We start from the raw sequence: 19,842 nt of genomic DNA on the forward strand, positions 1-19,842 counted from the left end.
ATGCTTTATCACCAATCCTTGTTTCCCTAATAACCCCAAAATTTTCAAAATCCAATTGTCATTGGGACAGAAAGTGAGGTGAAATCTTCTGAACAGGGGCACAGACAGCAAAACACATGTTACAGGGGTAATAACCCTTCCCTATGTTATCCAAAAAGCTTAAAAATTGTTTTTTTGTCTGGAGCTACAATGTACCTGTTCCAAATTACAAACAGATTCAACTTAAGAACAAACCTACAGTCCCTGTCTTGTTTGGACCGCCTGTATACTGCTGTTCACGCCTTTTCTTTTATTAATTTGGGTGCGGGGTTCCCCTTATTATCCATTCCAGACCCAAAGGGCCTGGTAATGGGCTGGGGGGGGGTACCCATGCCGTTTTTTCATCCATATTGCCGGGACCCGACATTACATTACAGCAGTTTTAAATGACTTTTATTCCTTTAGAAATGTCATTTTGTGCAGGGACTGTTCTAAACACAGGAAACATGATGAATGCTGATGTAAGCGATTAATTTTTCTTTGAATGTGAGATCCCTTGAAGACTGCTTATGCACTTTACAGGCATACTATAGTCACCCCCCAGGTACGATATTTAAAGGAATATTTCACTTTTCTTTTTTCACTTTAAGCATTATTAGAATTACTGCTCCTGAAAAAATGGCCTTTTTAAAAACTTTTTTTTGCATACTTGCAACTAGCAACTTGCATACTAGCCTTTAAAATTTGCAATTTTGATTTTTCATGTTTGGGTCCCATAGACTTTACCGGTGTTCGAATGTTCGCGCAAACTTTCGGTCCGTTCGCATGTTCTGCCACGAACCGAACCAGGGGTGTTCGGCTCACCCCTATTGATGACATAAAAAACAGGGTAACCAAAATTGATGGTGACATTATACATCATAGGAACAATGTGTTACATGTTACGTTACACCATAGGATGCATAAGAATACCCCCTGGGATCACCATGAATTATGGTTACCCTGTTTTTTATGTCTTGTTAGTGTCCTACAGGATAAGACTAAGAATCTTGAACTTATTTGGGAACCTTGGGCAGCTTATGTTAACACCTCCTTATGAACGTTGCTTTTGATAGGGTGCCCCCCCAGTGACTGTCTTCCCCCTTTTTTCCCTCTCTACCTTTCTCAATTTTACTTTCCTCTTTCTTTTAGCTTTCCGTTCTTCTTCTCAACAAGTCAAACTCGTTTAAGCCTTCAGCATGGCGCTGCTTCCCTGAACTTTTTCCCTTCAGAGGTTTCCTGGTATTACCACCATTTTAGAAACCTACCATTATGGCAGTGACAGATCCAGAAGTAATTACCATCAATTTGCAGATTAGGAAACTGGCGGTAATTAGGACCATCTCTGACCTGGCATACATAGGTATGCTGGTGCTCAGAGTGGGCATGTCTGTGCTGGGTGTTTGTCATGAACTTGACAGCTTCCTGTACAGGGCTCCCTCCCTGGCCCAGTTCGTTTGCTCTTAGGGAGTTTTCCCAGCCCAAAACTAAATGTAAACAAAGGGGACACAAGTGACATAATTACCCACATATTTCACTACTCAAATTTGCAAATTTGTGAAATGATGTATGACACTGTGGGGGAGATGTACTAAAAATGATCCACACAACATTTGGTGCACCTGTGCATAGTAACCAATCTGCTTCTAACATCAGCTTGTTAAGTCAATTAAGCTTTGACAATAAAACATAGAAGCCTATTGGTTACTAAGCACAGCTACACCAGATTCTGTGTGCACCAGTTTTAGTAAATTTCCCCCTGTGTGACAGTGCACACCAGTGGGCGCGGCTTCAAAAGCCGCTAATGGACTGAATAGCGTCCAAGGATTCACCCTCTGCCGTGTGCTGTTGATCAATAGCCAGATGGACTCAATAGGAAACTAGTCTCTCAGTTCCCCATCAGGCTGTGCCCTCTGCATTAGAAAAACTCCTCGGGCCAATGTGCTGTCTGTGTGATGGGCGCGCAGCGGCCGGGGTGGGAGAGAACCCACTGAGGAAGGAATATCCAATATTCCCGGCACAGACAGATTCATGTACTTCTCTCTGACAAGTACATGAATTGACCAGAAGCACTGACAATTTTAGTGTGTGGGCCAATGCAATTCTAAAGGGTGTGTATGATATCCTTTATGAATTCTCTCATAGTCCCATGAAAGAGACAACAGACAGAGCTAAAGACTTGACATAGTATTTAACCCATCTCCACTCTAAGAAAAAGTCTTAAGCTCAAAAAAGTGGTTACTGCCCCCACCTTTAACTGGTGTTAGTCTGTTAGTCTCCAACAATGGAAGGACATTCATTTAGATGGACAGGTGTAGGTCAGATAAACCAGAAGGGAGCCTTCTTAAAGGCACAGGGGCACACTGAACACCCAACCCATAGCACCATGGCAGCAAAGGTGTCAGTGTGTTGCTTTGCCAACATAATTCACAGTACAAAAAAGTGGTTAATGCCCCCACCTGACTGGTCACTGCAGCAAGAAGCATTGGAAAGGTAACACATATAAAAATAATAAAGACATTTCCACATTCAACTTACCAACCAGCCTGCGACCAACCAAATTGACCTGTCGAGCAGTATGCGTCAAAGACAGGGGTTTTAGTTGCACACATTTGCAAATACATGCATAAGCCTCAGAGCTCCGGCATGGCACCCCATTTTCTGTGGACCTAAACTCTAATTTATGTGAGTCTCCAACAATGGAAGCACATGCATTTCGATGAACATGTGTAGGGCAGATAAACCAGAAGGGAGCCCACCCCTGTATTTGCAAATGTGTGCAACTAAACCCCTGTCTTTCACGCATACTGCTCGACAGGTCAGTTTGGCTGGTCGCAGGCTGGTCTGTAAGTTGAGCGTGGAAATAAATGTCTTTGTTATTTTTATAAAAAGTCTTAAGCTACAATAAAAAAAAAAAAATGTTTGATAATCCAGGGAACATATAATATTGATGATGGCTGTGGCAATTGCTGATCGTTGAGACATTAGTATATCCAAACTGCTTAACTGAGCATACATGCTTTGTATAAATGGAAATGATTTGGATTTATAAACTTTTAGAGTGTAGCTATCCAAGACGGGAAATGTCTGAAGTCTGTTTGATAGTCTGAGAGCAGAAAGACCTACGTCTAATTTTGGAGAGCATACCCCATTCATACTTTTGTGTAGACACATCACATTTTCCACTGCTAATCCCAGCCAAAAGCATGAAGGAGACGGGAAGTAGCAGAGAGTTTTATACAACAACAATATAAGAGGGAAAATGCCTGGATTCAGAGCTTGCAGTATTCCAGGAAAGAAGAATGGACGTTTTGTTCTTTTTTGTGCAGACACACATCATTCCCAACAGAGCTAGAAAACAACAAGAGTGAAAGAATGAAAATATTTTAATTTCTGAGTGTAGCAAGCAAAATACAGGCACCGTCACATTGAGTTGCAAACTGCTAGTTATCCCCATTGGGCTATACCTCCTGCCACAAACTGCCTTTTGTATACCACATACAGGCTGTTAAAATTTGCTGGTATTGCTTACAGAACTAATGCATTTATATTCTCCAATTTTTTATTTAAATTGTATTAGTTTTCATATTATACAAAGTACATATACTTTATTAAAATAAGACAGCTTCATAAAATTTCCATTGCCCCCTTTCCCCTATTCCCTCTTTCCCTTTAACCTTTATAAAAATCTTTCTTCTTCCATTTCCACTACCTCTCCTTTTTCATACTACCATTAGCTCTTTGTCTTCTCAAACTCTATGCAACCTTTCCAGATATTTACAAATCTTTCTATTCTGTCCTCTCCATAATGGATCAGTTCTTTCATATTGTAGATACATTCAATCCTTTTAACACAATCTCTTAACGTTGGACTCTCTGGTACTTGCCAATTTTTTTGAATCATATTATTTGCTACATATATTAACCACTTCACATCCAGGCCATTTCTGACACTTCGCTCCTACATGTCAAAAATCATCATTTCTTTGCTATAAAATTAGATAGAACCCCCAAACATTATATATGTTTTTTTAGCAGAGACCCTAGAGAATACAATGGCGGTCATTGCAACTTTTTATCTTGCACGGTATTTGCGCAGCAATTTTTCAAACGCGTTTTTTTTGAAAAAAAAACAGTTTCATGCTTTAAAAAAAAACAAAACAGCAAAGTTAGCCAAATTTTTTTGCATTGTGTGAAAGATGAAGTTACGCCGAGTAAATAGATACCTAACATGTCACGCTTCAAAATTGCACACGCTCGTGGAATGGCGCCAAACTTTGGTACTTAAAAATCCCCATAGGCGACGCTTTAACATTTTTTACTGGTTACATGTTTTGAGTTACAGAGGAGGTCTAGGGCCAAAATTATTGCTCTCGCTCTAACGTTCGCGGCGATACCTCACATGTGTGGTTTGAACACCGTTTTCATATGTGGGCGGGACTTACGTATGCGTTCGCTTCTGCGTGCGAGCTCACGGGGACAGGGGCGCTTTAAAAAATTTTTTTTTTTTTTTTATTGTTAATTTTACTTAAAAATTTTTATTTTTACACTTTAAAAAAATTTTTTTTTTTTTGATCACTTTTATTCCTATTACAAGGAATGTAAACATCCCTTGTAATAGGAATATGAGACGATCAGTCCTCTTTACAGTGAGATATGGGGTCAATAAGACCCCACATCTCACCTCTAGGCTGGGAAGCCTAAAATAAAAAAAAAAAATAAAACGATCGCCGCTTCACAGCTGAAGCGGCGCCGTTTTTTTGAATGCAGAGGCCGGGCGTGACGTCATAACATCGCGCCCGGCCTCCGAACGATCATAGAGACTCCGGCGACCATCTGGTCCGCCGGAAATCTCTATGGTGAACATCCGGCGCCGGCGGATCCGCTATCCGACTCACCGATCGCTGAGGTGAGTCGGTAGTAGCACCGGAGGGCGGCGGGAGGGGGGGGACGTCCCCTCCCGCCGCCCGTAAGAACGATCAAGCGGCGGAACAGCCGCTATGATCGTTCTTATGGTGTACGGAATCGCCGGCTGAAAATGCCGGTATCTGAATGATGTCTGTAGCCTCAGACATCATTCAGATATAAGCCCCGAAAGTCGAGGACGTCATATGACGTCCTCCGGATGTCAAGTGGTTAAGTGAGGTACCATTGTTTTCTTATATTGATTTGTTGTAAGATTGGTATTATAGAATAAGTAAGTTTCAGGATTTTTAGGCATGCTTACTCGTTACCGTTACTTCCTGTATTTGTTGTATAACTTCCTGCCAGAATTTCTGTATTTTTGGACATTCCCACCATATATGTGTCATTGTTCCTCTCATTTCACATCCTCTCCAGCAGAGTGGTGATTTTTCTGGTTGGTATTTATGTGCTTTGGTTTGTGTTGTATACCATCTTGACATGCACTTATAATCAATTTCTATCGTGTTTGTGTATATTGCTGTACTGTCTGCTAATTTCAATATTTTCGAATTTTCTTGCTCGCTGCAGTGTGCATCAAGCTCCGATTCCCGTTTTCCTACAAAGGGCGGGGCTATTGGCTTCCGCCATTTTAGTAAGAATCTTATAAATCTGTGAAAAACAATGCTTCGGTGCCATCTGTAGGCTGAGCAATTTTTAAAATAATAGGTTTTCACCTAATCTTATTGGCTGAGGCAGTGTCTTTATAAAATGCCTTAATTGGTGATATCTTAATTAATTTATATACAGTATCTATCTTAATTTATCTATCAACAATGAATCCCCTTTGTGTCTTAATTCCTGAATTGTGCATACATCCCCTTCTTTCATAATATCTTTTAACTGTGCGTTTTTAACGTTTATCCATGCCCCAAATAGTGTCTCATTCCCTGGTAAAAAATAATTTGTTCCCAAAAGTGGTATCAATAGTGAATTGTAATCCCATTTTTTTTTTGTTTGTGCAATAAGTCCCATATCTTAAATACATACATTATCAATACACTTGTGTCCTTAGAAAAATTATGGTATTGTTGTGGTACCCATATCACCTTATTCAAAAGTGTCTTAATGCGTTTTCAATTTTAACCCTTTTTTCTTGTGAGTTGAATGTCCCATCTATTTTTGGTGTTAACAAAACTGCAATTATAATATCTTTTAAAATCCAGAACCATTAACCCCCTGTGTTTTTAATCCTTACTTAATACTGTAAACCATATTCTTGGTTTTTTATACTGCCATATGAAGCTACGTATCATCTTCTTTAATGTATTGAAGTAGCTCTGTGGCACAAAAATCAGGAGCATTTGAAACAATTAAAGTACTTTTGGTAAAATTCCCATTTTAATAATATTTATTATTATGCGCCCTACCCAGGAGAGTGGTCTTGTTGAGATTTTTCTTATTTCCTCTTTAATTTCATTTAATAGCGGGATGTAATTCATTTGATACAGATCTTTCCAGGATGCTGCAAATTTTACCTCTAAATATTTTAATTTTACCTGCCATTTAAACGGGAATTCTTCTTGTAAATGTTGTTTATTTTTCTTATCCATATTAACATTCAATATCTCTGACTTTGAAGGGTTAATTTTAAAATTTGATAATTCTCAGTAGTATTTCAATACTTTCATTATATTTGGTAGCGTTGTTCTAGGGCTAGAGACATAAAAAATTAAGACATTTTTTTTTTTTATATTCTCCACTTTCTACATTCAGGGTGAGAAGGTGTCTTCAGGGATGCCGATAGACCTGCCTCCAGAGGTGAGTGAAATACTGAGATACAAAATAAAATTTCCCTTGTTAAAAAGTCACTCCAGTTATTAACCCCTTTCATGACAGAGGTAAAACAAATGCTAAATCCTGAACACAGTTTTGCAACTTTGACATGTGTTAGTAAAATTGTACATGTCATAACAACTACTTATTGTAGCCAGGTGAAGTATACCTTGTTTTTTCCAGGACAAATTGTCTTTCATTTGGTGGTAAATGGTAATGATATTTTTTTTTTTATTATCAATGGAAAACTGTCACAAAATAGTAAAACAATATCATTAAAAAAAAAAAATAGCTGTATATGTCTTGCTATTACCACAACTAACCACCAAAAAACAACCAAAACAAATTCTCCTTCTCCTGATAATTGCAACATTACCACATATGCGTATTATTATTTTTTGCTTGTGCTACCAGTAGGACCCAGAAACAATAGTGAACATTTTGCTTTTTTTTATCCTACCTAAAACACACTGACATTGACTTTAACTGACACATATACTAAATTAACCACTTCCCGCCTACCATATAGCAAAATGACATCTGGATAGTGGTTTAATTATCCTGACTAGGGATGAGCTTCGAGTTCGAGTCGAACTCATGTTCGACTCAAACATCGGCTGTTCGCAAGTTTGCCGAACAGCGAACAATTTGGGGTGTTCGTGGCAAATTCGAATGCCGCGGAACACCCTTTAAAAGTCTATGGGAGAAATCAAAAGTGCTAATTTTAAAGGCTTATATTCATAGTATTGTCATAAAAAGTGTTTGGGGATCTGGGTCCTGCCCTAGGGGACATGGATCAATGCAAAAAAAGTTTTAAAAACGGCCGTTTTTTCTGGAGCAGTGATTTTAATAATGCTTAAAGTGAAACAATAAAAGTGTAATATACCTTTAAATTTCGTACCTGGGAGGTGTCTATAGTATGCCTGTAAAGGGGCGGATGTTTCCCGTGTTTAGAACAGTCTGACAGCAAATGACATTTCAAAGGAAAAAAAGTCATTTAAAACTACTCGCGGCTATTAATGCATTGCTGGTCCGACAATACACATAGAAGTTCATTGATAAAAACGGCATGGGAATTCCCCACAGGCGAACCCTCAACCAAAATTTTAAAAAAAAATTACGTGGGAGGTCCCCCTAAATTCCATACCAGGCCCTTCAGGTCTGGTATGGATATTAAGGGGAACCCCGGCCAAATTAAAAAAATAAAAAATGACGTGGGGGTCCCCCTAAATTCCATACCAGGCCCTTCAGGTCTGGTATGGATATTAAGGGGAACCCTGGCCAAAATTTGAAAAAAAAATGGCGTGGGGTCCCCCTCAAAATCTATACCAGAGCCTTCAGCTCTGGTATGGATTTTAAGGGGAACCCCGCGCCAAAATTTAAAAAAAAACGGCATGGGGTCCCCCCAAAAATCCATACCAGACCCTTATCCGAACACGCAACCTGGCAGGCCGCAGGAAAAGAGGGGGGGACGAGAGAGCGCCCCCACCCTGAACCGTACCAGGCCACATGCCCTCAACATTGGGTGCCCCCAAAACACCTTGTCCCCATGTTGATGAGGACAAGGGCCTCATCCCCACAACCCTGGCTGGTGGTTGTGGGGGTCTGCGGGCGGGGGGCTTATCGGAATCTGGAAGCCCCCTTTAACAAGGGGACCCCCAGATCCCGGCCCTCCACACTGTGTGAAATGGTAAGGGGGTACAAAAGTACCCCTACCATTTCACTAAAAAACTGTCAAAAATGTTGACTTGAGTACAATGTGTATACAGGTATTGGTACTACACTCTGGGGCTCTGACAGGAGGGACACTGTCTTCTCACACACAGCATCTCTGCCTATCCCTCCACTCTGCTGCCCATTCACAGAATCTTTGTTTTTGTGAACAAGTTGCAAATCATTCTCTGATTGGACAGGAAGAGTGGAGTGATGGGCATTGTAGCTGCATGTGACTCTGCAGCTGAAAAAGTTGAGACTAGAAGGTCCAGCATCAGAGCTCTGGAAATGTAGTGATAGCTATCCTTCCAAAGCTACAAAAAATGTCAGATGTAAATAAAAGAGATAATTCCATGAGGTGGCATGCACCTCTTTGGACTTAACTCATAGTAGGCCTGGACATTTTACATTTCCATTTTACATCATGTTCTGACCTGGGAGCAGGCAGTACATTAGACAATGATCATGTTGTGGTGCCTGGGCACCACTTCTGGTCTACCCACAAATCTAGCCTTAGCCACTATATGTTTGTGGCCAGCCCTGGCACTGAATTTGGATATCTGACTGCACAAAGATAGCTTCTGTAACGTTTTATAAAAACAGAAGACTTTTTCTGTCTAAATGACAAGCAGACCGTAACTGATGCAGATGTATTTAGACAATGATACTTCTGAAATAGCTCTTATAATCCAGCATGAAAACTGAACGACTGCATTTTCCTATTTTTGTGGAGCTTCAATTAAGACTCAAGCTCTTATATGACAGCAATGAGCACACACGATTCTTACAGGCAGAATTCTTAAAATGAACACAAGTATTTTCTTCTTCCAATACACAAATAAATACGAATACTATTTGAGTGGAAGGACAAATTGTCCAATGCCAAAAAAATGAGCCAAGCCCACAAAAATTTATTGAAAATACACCACACAAACACTGGCATGTAGATTTCAATTTTCTTTTTTTTAATTATCCCCATTTTTGTCTGTTGTATATGTAATACTGTTTGAATAAACTATCATTGATTACTTTTTGGACAATGAGCTTCTTTTCTTTTTATTATATCCAACATTTGGCATAGCAGATTGAAGACATTTGTGTTTGATTATAATGGTCAAAACAAACTGGATGGGTTATTGTAATGTATTTATATCATACCTGCCCTGCACAGGATTAAATATTTTAAGTAAAGGCTGGTAAACCCAAAAGTTATATTTTAGTTAGATCCTTAATATGGTGAAGGGCCTACTAAAACAAGATTTTCATCAGCTTACCAGAGTGCAGCTTTGGTAATCCAGGCTGCAAACATGGTGACCTGAAAAACGCAAAAAGGTGAAGAGACCTTATGCACTACAAGATACACTGGGCCATAGTTGTGAACAATAAGAATTTCACTAACAATTGTACAGGAGATATTCACTTTATGATATAACTGCTGGTTCAGGAAGGTAATTACGATCAACAACTCAGGCTTGGGAATCTGTGAGTGGTGGTGGATACTGAAAATTTTGCACCATAAATTGGGAACCAAGAACCGCAATAGGGGAACAAATTTTACGAGCACACTGAATTCTGAAGGGAAAGAGGGGTACAAAAGAAGGGTGCAAACTAGTGCAATAAAGCACTTGGGACACAGCTAGTAGAAAGATCCAGGCAGTACAAAGTATTACCTTCCTGAGACCTGTGATTAGGGACTCTAACCGGATGTCAGCACAAGCACCTGTGGATGCCCTTCATTTGTGCTCCTATTTCTTATCAGAATGTGCATAGAAGATATGGGGTTCATGGTTCAAAATTTTTGGCAGCAAATATTTCCCTTCAGGACTTATTTGCCTAAGGTCAACAAATTATAGACAATATCCCTCTAAGCTGTATATCATAGTGATCACTGCATACATTGTTGCTTATGTTTCCCCAACGCTAGAGAACATAATCCATTTTCATTTTAATTTTTACATCTAAAGTGTTACTAAACCCAGGACTCTGCATTCACTATATCTGGTCTCCCACAGTACACAGACCATAGAAATGCAATTATTTTTGTAAATATAAACTGCTAAATACCTTTTCTCATCAGCAGTTAGAGCAGCCTTATGACTTCTATCAGTGTCTGGTTAAAGCTTGTAGGAGGAGTTTTCACCCTTCACTGGCTGTCCTACAAGGATGCAGGACCCCTGACTCTGTCTGGACAGTGCTGATTTGCCCTTTGCTGATCACACACACTCTCCCAAGAAAGAAAATACAGTATCTCACAAAAGTGAGTACACCCCTCACATTTTTGTAAATATTTTATCCTATCTTTTCATGTGACAACACTGAAGAAATGACACTTTGCTACAATGTAAAGTAGTGAGTGTACAGCTTGTATAACAATTAACTTTGCTGTCCTCTCAAAATAACTCGACACACAGCCATTAATGTCTAAACCGCTGGCAAAAAAAAGTCAGTATACCCCTAAGTGAAAATGTCCATATTGGGCCCAAAGTGTCAATATTTTGTGTAGCCACCATTATTTTCCAGCACTGCCTTAACCCTCTTGGGCATGGAGTTCAGCAGAGCTTCACAGGTTGCCACTGGAGCCCTCTTCCACTCCTCCATGATGACATCACAGAGCTGGTGGATGTTAGAGACCTTGCGCTCCTACACCTTCTGTTTCAGGATGCCCCACAGATGCTCAATTGGGTTTAGGTCTGGAGACATGCTTGGCCAGTCCATCACCTTTACCCTACTTTAGCAAGGCAGTGGTCATCTTGGAGGTGTGTCTGGGGTCGTTATTATGATGGAATACTGCCCTGCAGCCCAGTCTTCGAAAGGGAGGGGATCATGCTCTGCTTCAGTATGTCACACTACATGTTGGCATTCATGGTTCCTTCAATGAACTGTAGCTCCCGAGTGTTGGAAGCACTCATGTAGCTCCAGACCATGACACTCCCACCACCATGCTTGACTGTGGGCAAGACACACTTGTCTTTGTACTCCTCACCTGGTTGCCGCCACACACGCTTGACATCATCCAAACCAAATAAGTTTATCTTGGTCTCATCAGACCACAGGACATGGTTCCAGTAATCCATGTCCTTAGTCTGCTTGTCTTCAGCAAACTGTTTGAAGGCTTTCTTGTGCATCATCTTTAGAAGAGGCTTCCTTCTGGGACGACAGCCATGCAGACCAATTTGATGCAGTGTGCAGTGTATGGTCTGAGCACTGACAGGCTGACCCCCCACCCCTTCAACCCCTGCAGCAATGCTGGCAGCACTCATACGTCTATTTCCCAAAGACAACCTCTGGATATGATACTGAACACATGCACTCAACTTCTTTGGTCGACCATGGCGAGGCCTGTTCTGAGTGGAACCCTTCCTGTTGAACCGCTGCATGGTCTTGGTCACCGTGCTGCAGCTCAGTTTCAGGGTCTTGGCAATCTTCTTATAGCCTAGGCCATCTTTATATAGTGCAACAATTCTATTTTTCAGATCCTCAGAGAGTTCTTTGCCATGAGTTGCCATGTTGAACTTCCAGTGACCAGTATGAGAGAGTGAGAGCGATAACACCAAATTTAAGACACCTACTCCCCATTCACACCTGAGACCTTGTAACAGTAATGAGTCACATGACACCGGGGAGAGAAAATGGCTAATTGGCCCCAATTTGGACATTTTCACTTAGGGGTGTACTCACTTTTGTTGCCAGCGGTTTAGACATTAATGTCTATGTGTTGAGTTATTTTGAGGGGACAGCAAATTTACACTGTTATACCAGCTGTACACTCACTACTTTACATTGTAGCAAAGTGTCATTTCTTCAGTGTTGTCACATGAAAAGATAGAAGAAAATATTTACAAAAATGTGAGGGGTGTACTCACTTTTGTGAGATACTGTATATATCTAGCAATACACGCCAAACTGAGCATGTGCAGCCTGACTTCAGTAATTCTGTCTTATCTGGACCTGTTTTGGAGTCAGTGGAAGAAAAAGAGGATCTGTGCATATAGGATCAAACAGCCTTTTTTACACAATGCAGAGGATTAATCCCTTAGGTTCCACAGTGAGTATAACAAGCATTATTTGCTGCATATACAGACTGACTGTACTGTTTTGAGTTTGGTAATACTTTAAGTAAATCATACCTGGTGATCCTACTAGTAAGTGATGTCCCCAGTGACTTTTTTTCATAGAGAGACAATCCTCACTCATAGGCTAGGAATGCAGCAGTAACATTGTCCCCCTTTCTGTGTGCTCCTGAAAAGGACCACAGTAGGCCGTGCTAATGCACAACTTACCTGCACGTAGCGCTGTAGTCATTACAATAAACTAGTATGAAGCGGGGGGAGGCACAGTAGCAGATAAGGGGGCTAATTTACCAAAACTGGAGAGAGCAAAATCTGGTGCAGCTGTGCATGGTAGCCAATCACCTTCTAACTTCAGCTTGTTCAGTTAAGCTTTGGAAATAAAACCTGGAAGCTGATTGGCTTCTAAGCAGAGCTGCACCAGATTTTGCATGCTCCAGTTTTAGTAAATCAATCCCAAGGTGTGATAAATGACCTGAACTTTGCCAGAGAAATCTTCAAGATTTGCAAGAGTTTATAGGATTGATTTTTTTTTTTTTTGAAAAATAACTCAGCTATCCTGCTTCTCATGTAGCTAATCAAATAAGTCTTGTTGGAAACTTTAGTTGTAATTTATTGTGTGATAAGTTCCACTTGTACTATATTTTCTGAAAACCTCAGGTGTATTTTTATAGTAATTAACATTTCATAGTAATTAACTTCCTCTTTATTTAAGTGTGCTAATCATTATTCTCCATGATCTATATTTGATTGGCTTTAATGACACCACATTTTCATTACAGCAACATATTCATGCTGTAAAAATGTCTTTAGTTGTTCTACAGTTTTGCAGTTGTTCTGAAAAGTTGCTAGGAGCCATTTTCCATAACTGTATTTTATATTCTAATTATTTCTCTTGCAGTGTGAATCGTGTGCTTTTCGTCTCCCAGAAACCAATGTGAGTAGATTTCTGATATATTATACACGAGCGTAAAACAGCCCTTAGCTTAGGATTGTTACCTGTTTTTTTTTTTTTTTTTTTTTTTTTATAATCTACTTTATCCTTAGGAGTCCATATTAAATATTTACAGATTTATATCATCATATATCAGCATATTCTAATGAGTTAGACAAAAGACGCTTGAATGTTCTAGCTTGTGGCAAATGCCAATCAAATCATTGTATCCAAATATAAAAAGCTCTCCAGCAATCAACATAAACTAGCTGGGTGTACTTGGCAAGGTTCTTTTTTAAAACCAGGGACGTTTCCAACTTACCACAAACTAATATACAGCAAACTTAATGTTTTGCAATGTGAATGCTATTGCATAAAAATGCAGAGAGCTTAAAGAGGAACTGCAGTCTGCTCACATAATTTGTAATAAAAACATCTTTGCCATTCTGAAGCTTCTCTCCAACCACTTTGCATATTATTTTATATATACTGTGATTCTGTACTTCCCAAATATGCTGCAGAAATCTCCCTCCACTGAGTCTGGCTGCATCCATTTTAACTGAACCTGCTGCCTGTTCACTTCCTGGATTTACACAGACACACACAGAGGCACACCTCCAGCTCTGAAGCCCTGCAGCTCTCATTGGCCCTCTTATGACTCAACTCCCCCTCCCTTCCGGGCAAACTCTCACGAGAGTGAGAAAGAGAGCTGTGCATGATGTCATAAGCCTAGGCTAATGATCAGACAAGAAACAGGAAGTGGGCTCTATAAGGTATTTACTGGCAGAAAAAAAAAATGTTTAATTATCCAAAGTTAAAACAACAAGAAGATTTAATAGATGGAAAGTTGAAAAAATGGCTGAAGGTCCGCTTTAAAACAGAACTCCAGCTAGAAAATAAATAAATAGTCCATCAAAAGATAAAAATTCTGCAAAATTCACTCTCACTGTGGAGCTATTCCCCAAAGTACGTTATATGGTTCTCTTGAGGATTGAATGAGAGCCAATGGCTTTCAGTCCACTTCCAATTCACCATGGGCTCAACCCCAGCCTGTGACTGGACAGTGATGCAGAGTACAGTGTTAAGTTCAACTCTCTGTACTGTCTCATCCTATCAGCACATTACTTGTAAGCACGTGACCTTATTGGCTCCTTGTGCTGCTTTTTCTTCTCCCACTCTAAACTCTGAGCAAGTTCTCCAAGAGACTAATACCAAGTCAAATTCAGGTACCCTCTTTGCTTGTATTTAAAAAGAAAAATACATTTAATTATGTATTAATTCACATATGTCAAACACAAGACCCACAGGCCGAATTCGGTCTGCTGGGCCATTTCATGTGTCCCTCACACCCCTCCTGCAGCTACGGCACCTTCCTTGTCTCCGCCCCCACCTTGTCTCAGCAGTCATCAGCAGAGGGGAGGTCAGAACTCCTCCCACAGATCCTGAGCCTCTCTGTGCAGCTGCGACATCCCTTCATCTCCCCCTCCCCTGCTCTCAGCATTCAGCAGGCTCTGGCAGCTGACTCCAGCCCTCCTCTGGTCTTTCTCCAGACCCTGCACTTTCTGCTTCCCAGCTCCACCCCCAATTTCTACCCGGCAGCAGCACAAGGCAAGTGGGATGCACTGTGATGTAAAGGGAGGGTGGGAGGCTCTTGACTTCTGATGGTGGGGGCTCTTGACATCTGATGTAAGAGGTGGTGGGGGTGCTCTGGACATCTAGTCTTACAGATACAACCGGCCCTTTAACCTCCCTGGCGGTATTCCCGAGTCTGGCTCGGGGTGGATTTTTCATACCAAAAGCGGTATCCCCGAGCCAGACTCGGGCTTGCATCGCAGGATCCAGGAAGAGTTTACTTACCTTGTCCCCTGGTTCCTGCGATGTCTCTCCGCTGTGATCGGCGAGCCGCTGTGTCTCGCTCGATTCACAGTGCCGAGCTCCGTTCCCTGCGAGCGTTGCGACGCACGGGGACGGAGTTCGGCGGTAAATTCAAAAGTGAAACACACAGTACAGATACAGTATACTGTAATCTTACAGATTACAGTACTGTATCAAATAATGACACATACCCTTTGTCCCTAGTGGTCTGCCCAGTGTCCTGCATGCAGTTTTATATATATAAAACTGTTCTTTCTGCCAGGAAACTGGAGATTGTCCATAGCAACCAAAACTGTCTCTTTACATCAAAAGTGGTTTTAGACCAGCTAGAAAAAAGCGATAATAAATTAGAATCACTTGCAGAATTGAGCGATAGTGATTTGTGAGGAGATCCGTCACCAAACACTAAAAGTAACAAAAGCTACAATTCTGCAACTGAGCAAATTTCAGTGTTTTTGATTTGATTACATTATTATATAATTTTTATTATTATATTATTATTTGTTATAATTATTTATAGTTTTTATTATATTATAATTTTTTATTTCGTTTTTCAAACTTTATCATACCCGGGATATCTACTAGACTCTTGTTTGGACAGATTTAAGTGAATTATTCCTAAGAATTACAGGCCTACAATATAAAACGCCAAATTTCTGTGCAAAATAATGGTACCGCTTTCAGCACTTAAAATCTGAAATAATCATACCGCCAGGGAGGTTAAGGGCAGCCATAATGCTGATGTGGCCCGCAATTAAATCAAGTTTGGCTTTTCTGTATTAATAATAGAGAGCTGCAATAATGTTTGTCTTTTTTATTTGCCTAGAGTTCACCTTTAAAGCTGAACTCTGGTGAAAGAAAAAAATCCTTCCTGCCAAAGGTATATGCTAATTTATGTCAAGTGGGACTACACTGCAGTTTTACTTACCCAATCTTCTGCTCCCACAAGCTCCTCCATGCTGTAAGACCGGTCCCCACAGCCTTTTCTCCCCTATGCCCCGGTGGTCTGATGCTTTCTGCTGTCATCAAGACAAAAGCATGGCCCATAGCCCTGCATTGGGTGTGAGTACTATGAGGAACAATCCACTGTTAGAGCATACGGAAACACTGGGGGGGATTTACTAAAGGCAAATAGACTGTGCACTTTGCAAAGTGCAGTTGCACTCTGCAAGAACTGTTGCTCCAGAGCTTAGTAAATGAGCAGGAGCTCTGCTGACTTCCATCATCCAATCACACACAAGCAAAAATACATTTTTTTTTTCATTTTCCTTGCATGTGATTGGGGATTCTTTTCTAAAGTGAAGCTTTACCTCATTTACTAAGCTCTGGAGCAACTTTGCAAAGTGCACAGTCTATTTCCCTTGAATAAATCAACCTCACTGTCTGCCAGTGAAGCTGCGGTACGGGTAAGTAAAACTGCTTTTCCCATTCCTTAGACCTAAATAAGCATTTATTCCATGCAGAGCAGGAGTAGCTCCACTGCAATGGAGGATTTTTACTTTATCCGGAGTTCAGCTTTATTATTAACCTTTCACTGGTTGAACATAACCTATCATGAACATCTGAGCAGTGGCGACCCATGCATTGAGGGCACACAGGCACCGCTCCCCCTATCCCTGCTGCGGCCTCCCTATCCATGCGCCCGGCCCCTTTCAGAACGCCGAACGCATAGACTCCTATGCCGGGGGCGGGAGGGGGTGTATTTTTTGAAGCACCTGATTAGAGCCAGAGGCTCTAATAGGCTTCAAAATATGGTGGGCTCGGGGCACAGAGAGTGCGCCCTGATCCCACCCTGTTGTGTGACCATAGCGAATAAATATTCGCTATTTTCACACCACAGTGCCTCCCCACCAATCAGGAGGCAGGTCAGTGAGAAGCGCCAGGTGTCTCTATTGGATGTAAGCTGCCTGGAGGAGACATAAGAGAGAGAAGGAGAGGATGCCTAGTAAGTATCGCGAGCCACCCAGTCAGCCACGGGGGAGGGAAGGTGCTGTGAAAGTGCCTCAAGCCACCCGCGGGGAGTCAGCCACGGGGGAGGGAAGGTGCTGTGAAAGTGCCGCGAGCCACCCGCGGGGGGGTGCTGTGAAAGTGCCACAAGCCACCTGTGGTCCTGATCGGTATACTATCTGATGCTGATCTGTAAACTATCTGTGGTGCTGATCTATATACTATCTGTGGTGCTGATCTATATACTATCTGTAATGCTGAGCTATATACCCAATCTGTGAGGCTGAGCTGTAAACTCTGTCCTGTGATTCTGGGGCTGTATACTCCTGACACTATGGGTGAAAGCAAGTGCAATACAGGGGATGGAGTGGGTGGATTCTATAAGGGGTGGGGCTAAGTCCTAAGCAACCAATCGCCAGCTTGTTAATATGAAACGTCACTCGGCCAACAACCGCCCCCTGTCCAGAACTGTGCTTTCTCCTGATCTCCGCTGTGTGCAGGGGTAGGATGCAATGGAACTATGCTATGAAACATAGCTATGGGAGGGAAGGGGGGCAGAGGTCCCTGCTAAAGGAAAAGAAGAGGACACTACTGTTTGGGAGGGGGTGATGTAAAGGGGGCAGTGGACACTGCTATGGGCAGGGCCACCCCCAAAGCAGTGTCCTCTACCACCCTTCACATCACCCCCCTCCAACTCTGCATTCTGAGTGCAACGCACTCCCGATCCCTGCATTCTGAGAACAACGCACTCCTGATCCCTGCATTCTGAGCACAACGCACTCCTTATCCCTGCATTCTGTGTGTAACGCACTCCTAAACCCTGCATTCTGAGTGCAACATACTTCTGATTCCTGCATTCTGAGTGCAGCACACTCCTGATCCCTGCATTCTGAGCGTAATGCACTCCTGATCCCTGCATTTTGAGTGTAACACACTCTTGATCCCTGCAATATGAGCGCAATGCACTCCTGATCCCTGCATTCTGAGCGTAACGCACTTCTGATCCCTGCATTCTGAGCTTAACGCACTCCTGATTCCTGCATTCTGAGCGCAACTCACTCCTGATTCCTGCATTCTGAGCGGAACGCACTCCTGATCCCTGCAATATGAGCGCAACGCACTCCTGATCCATGCATTCTGAGTTTAACGCACTCCTGATCTCTGCATTCTGAGCACAATGCACTCCTGATCCCTGCATTCTGAGCGAAATGCACTCCTGATCCCTGCATTCTGCTCAAAATGCACTCCTGATCCCTGCAGTCTGAGTGCAACACAATCCTGATCCCTGCATTCTGAGCACAACGCACTCTTGATCCCTGCATTCTGAGCACAATGCACTCCTGATCCCTGCATTCTGCGCGAAATGCACTCCTGATCCCTGCAGTCTGAGCGCAACGCACTCCTGATCCCTGCAATATGAGCACAACTCACTCCTGATCCTTGCATTCTGAGCATAACACACTCCTGATCTCTGCATTCTGAGTGAAACGCAATCCTGATCCCTGAATTCTGAGTGTAATGCATTCCTGATCCCTGCATTCTGCACTCCTGATCCCTGCATTCTGAGTGCAACACACTTCCGATTCCTGCATTCTGTGCGCAACGCACTACTGATTCCTGCATTCTGAGCACAACGCACTCCTGATCCCTGCAATATGAGCACAACTCACTCCTGATCCTTGCATTCTGAGCATAACACACTCCTGATCCCTGCATTCTGAGTGAAATGCAATCCTGATCCCTGAATTCTGAGTGTAATGCATTCCTGATCCCTGCATTCTGCACTCCTGATCCCTGCATTCTAAACATAACGCACTCCTGATCCCTGCAATATGAGCGCAACACACTCCTGATCCCTGCATTCTGAGCGCAACACACTCCTATTTCCTGCATTCTGAGCGCAACGCACTCCTGATTCCTGCATTCTAAGCGAAACGCACTCCTGATCCTTGCAATATGAGTGTAACGCACTCCTGATTCCTGCATTCTGAGCGCAACCCACTCCTGATCCCTGCATTCTGAGCGCAACGCACTCCTGATCCCTGCATTCTGAGCGTATTGCACTCCTGATGCCTGCATTCTGAGCGCAATGCTTTCCTGATCCCTGCATTCTAAGTGAAACGCACCCCTGATCCCTGCATTCTGAGTGTAACGCACTTCTGATCCCTGCATTCTGAGCGTAACGCACTCATGAACCTTGCATTCTGAGTATAATGTACTCCTAAACCCTGCACTCTCCTGTAATACTTATTTTATTTTTGTACTCATAAACACACTGTGTTTGCAATCTACGTTTGGGGTTTATAATGTATTATCACCCGCAGTAGATCACAAGGGCAGTGCGTTTTGAACATGGTGCAGAAAACACATATAGAACGTGCCTTTCTGGCACTGCATTCTGGTGTGAACCAGCCATAACAACAGGACTCTGTGCCCAGTGATCTTTGACTTCATCAGTGTTGTTCAAGTAGATCTCCATCTCTCTAAGGTTGCCTACACCTGCTTTAGTGCAACTGCAGTTTGCAAAGTACACAGTCTATTTGCCTTTAG

At 42.0% G+C, this 19,842-nt stretch overlaps 1 protein-coding gene across 6 annotated transcripts in view; it reads left to right on the forward strand.

Moving 5' to 3' along the window:
* Positions 1-19,842, forward strand: part of COL16A1 (collagen type XVI alpha 1 chain) — a 283,723-nt gene that overhangs the window by 124,962 nt on the left and 138,919 nt on the right. For all 6 annotated transcript variants that reach the window (XM_073615404.1, XM_073615405.1, XM_073615408.1 and 3 more), the window contains exons 9-10: positions 6,697-6,741; positions 13,438-13,473. In XM_073615404.1, the coding sequence (XP_073471505.1) occupies positions 6,697-6,741; positions 13,438-13,473 (81 nt within the window). The remainder of the gene's footprint in view (positions 1-6,696; positions 6,742-13,437; positions 13,474-19,842) is intronic.

This window comes from Aquarana catesbeiana, linkage group LG02 (assembly GCF_042186555.1).
Source record: "Aquarana catesbeiana isolate 2022-GZ linkage group LG02, ASM4218655v1, whole genome shotgun sequence".
NCBI classification, from domain to species: domain Eukaryota; kingdom Metazoa; phylum Chordata; class Amphibia; order Anura; family Ranidae; genus Aquarana; species Aquarana catesbeiana.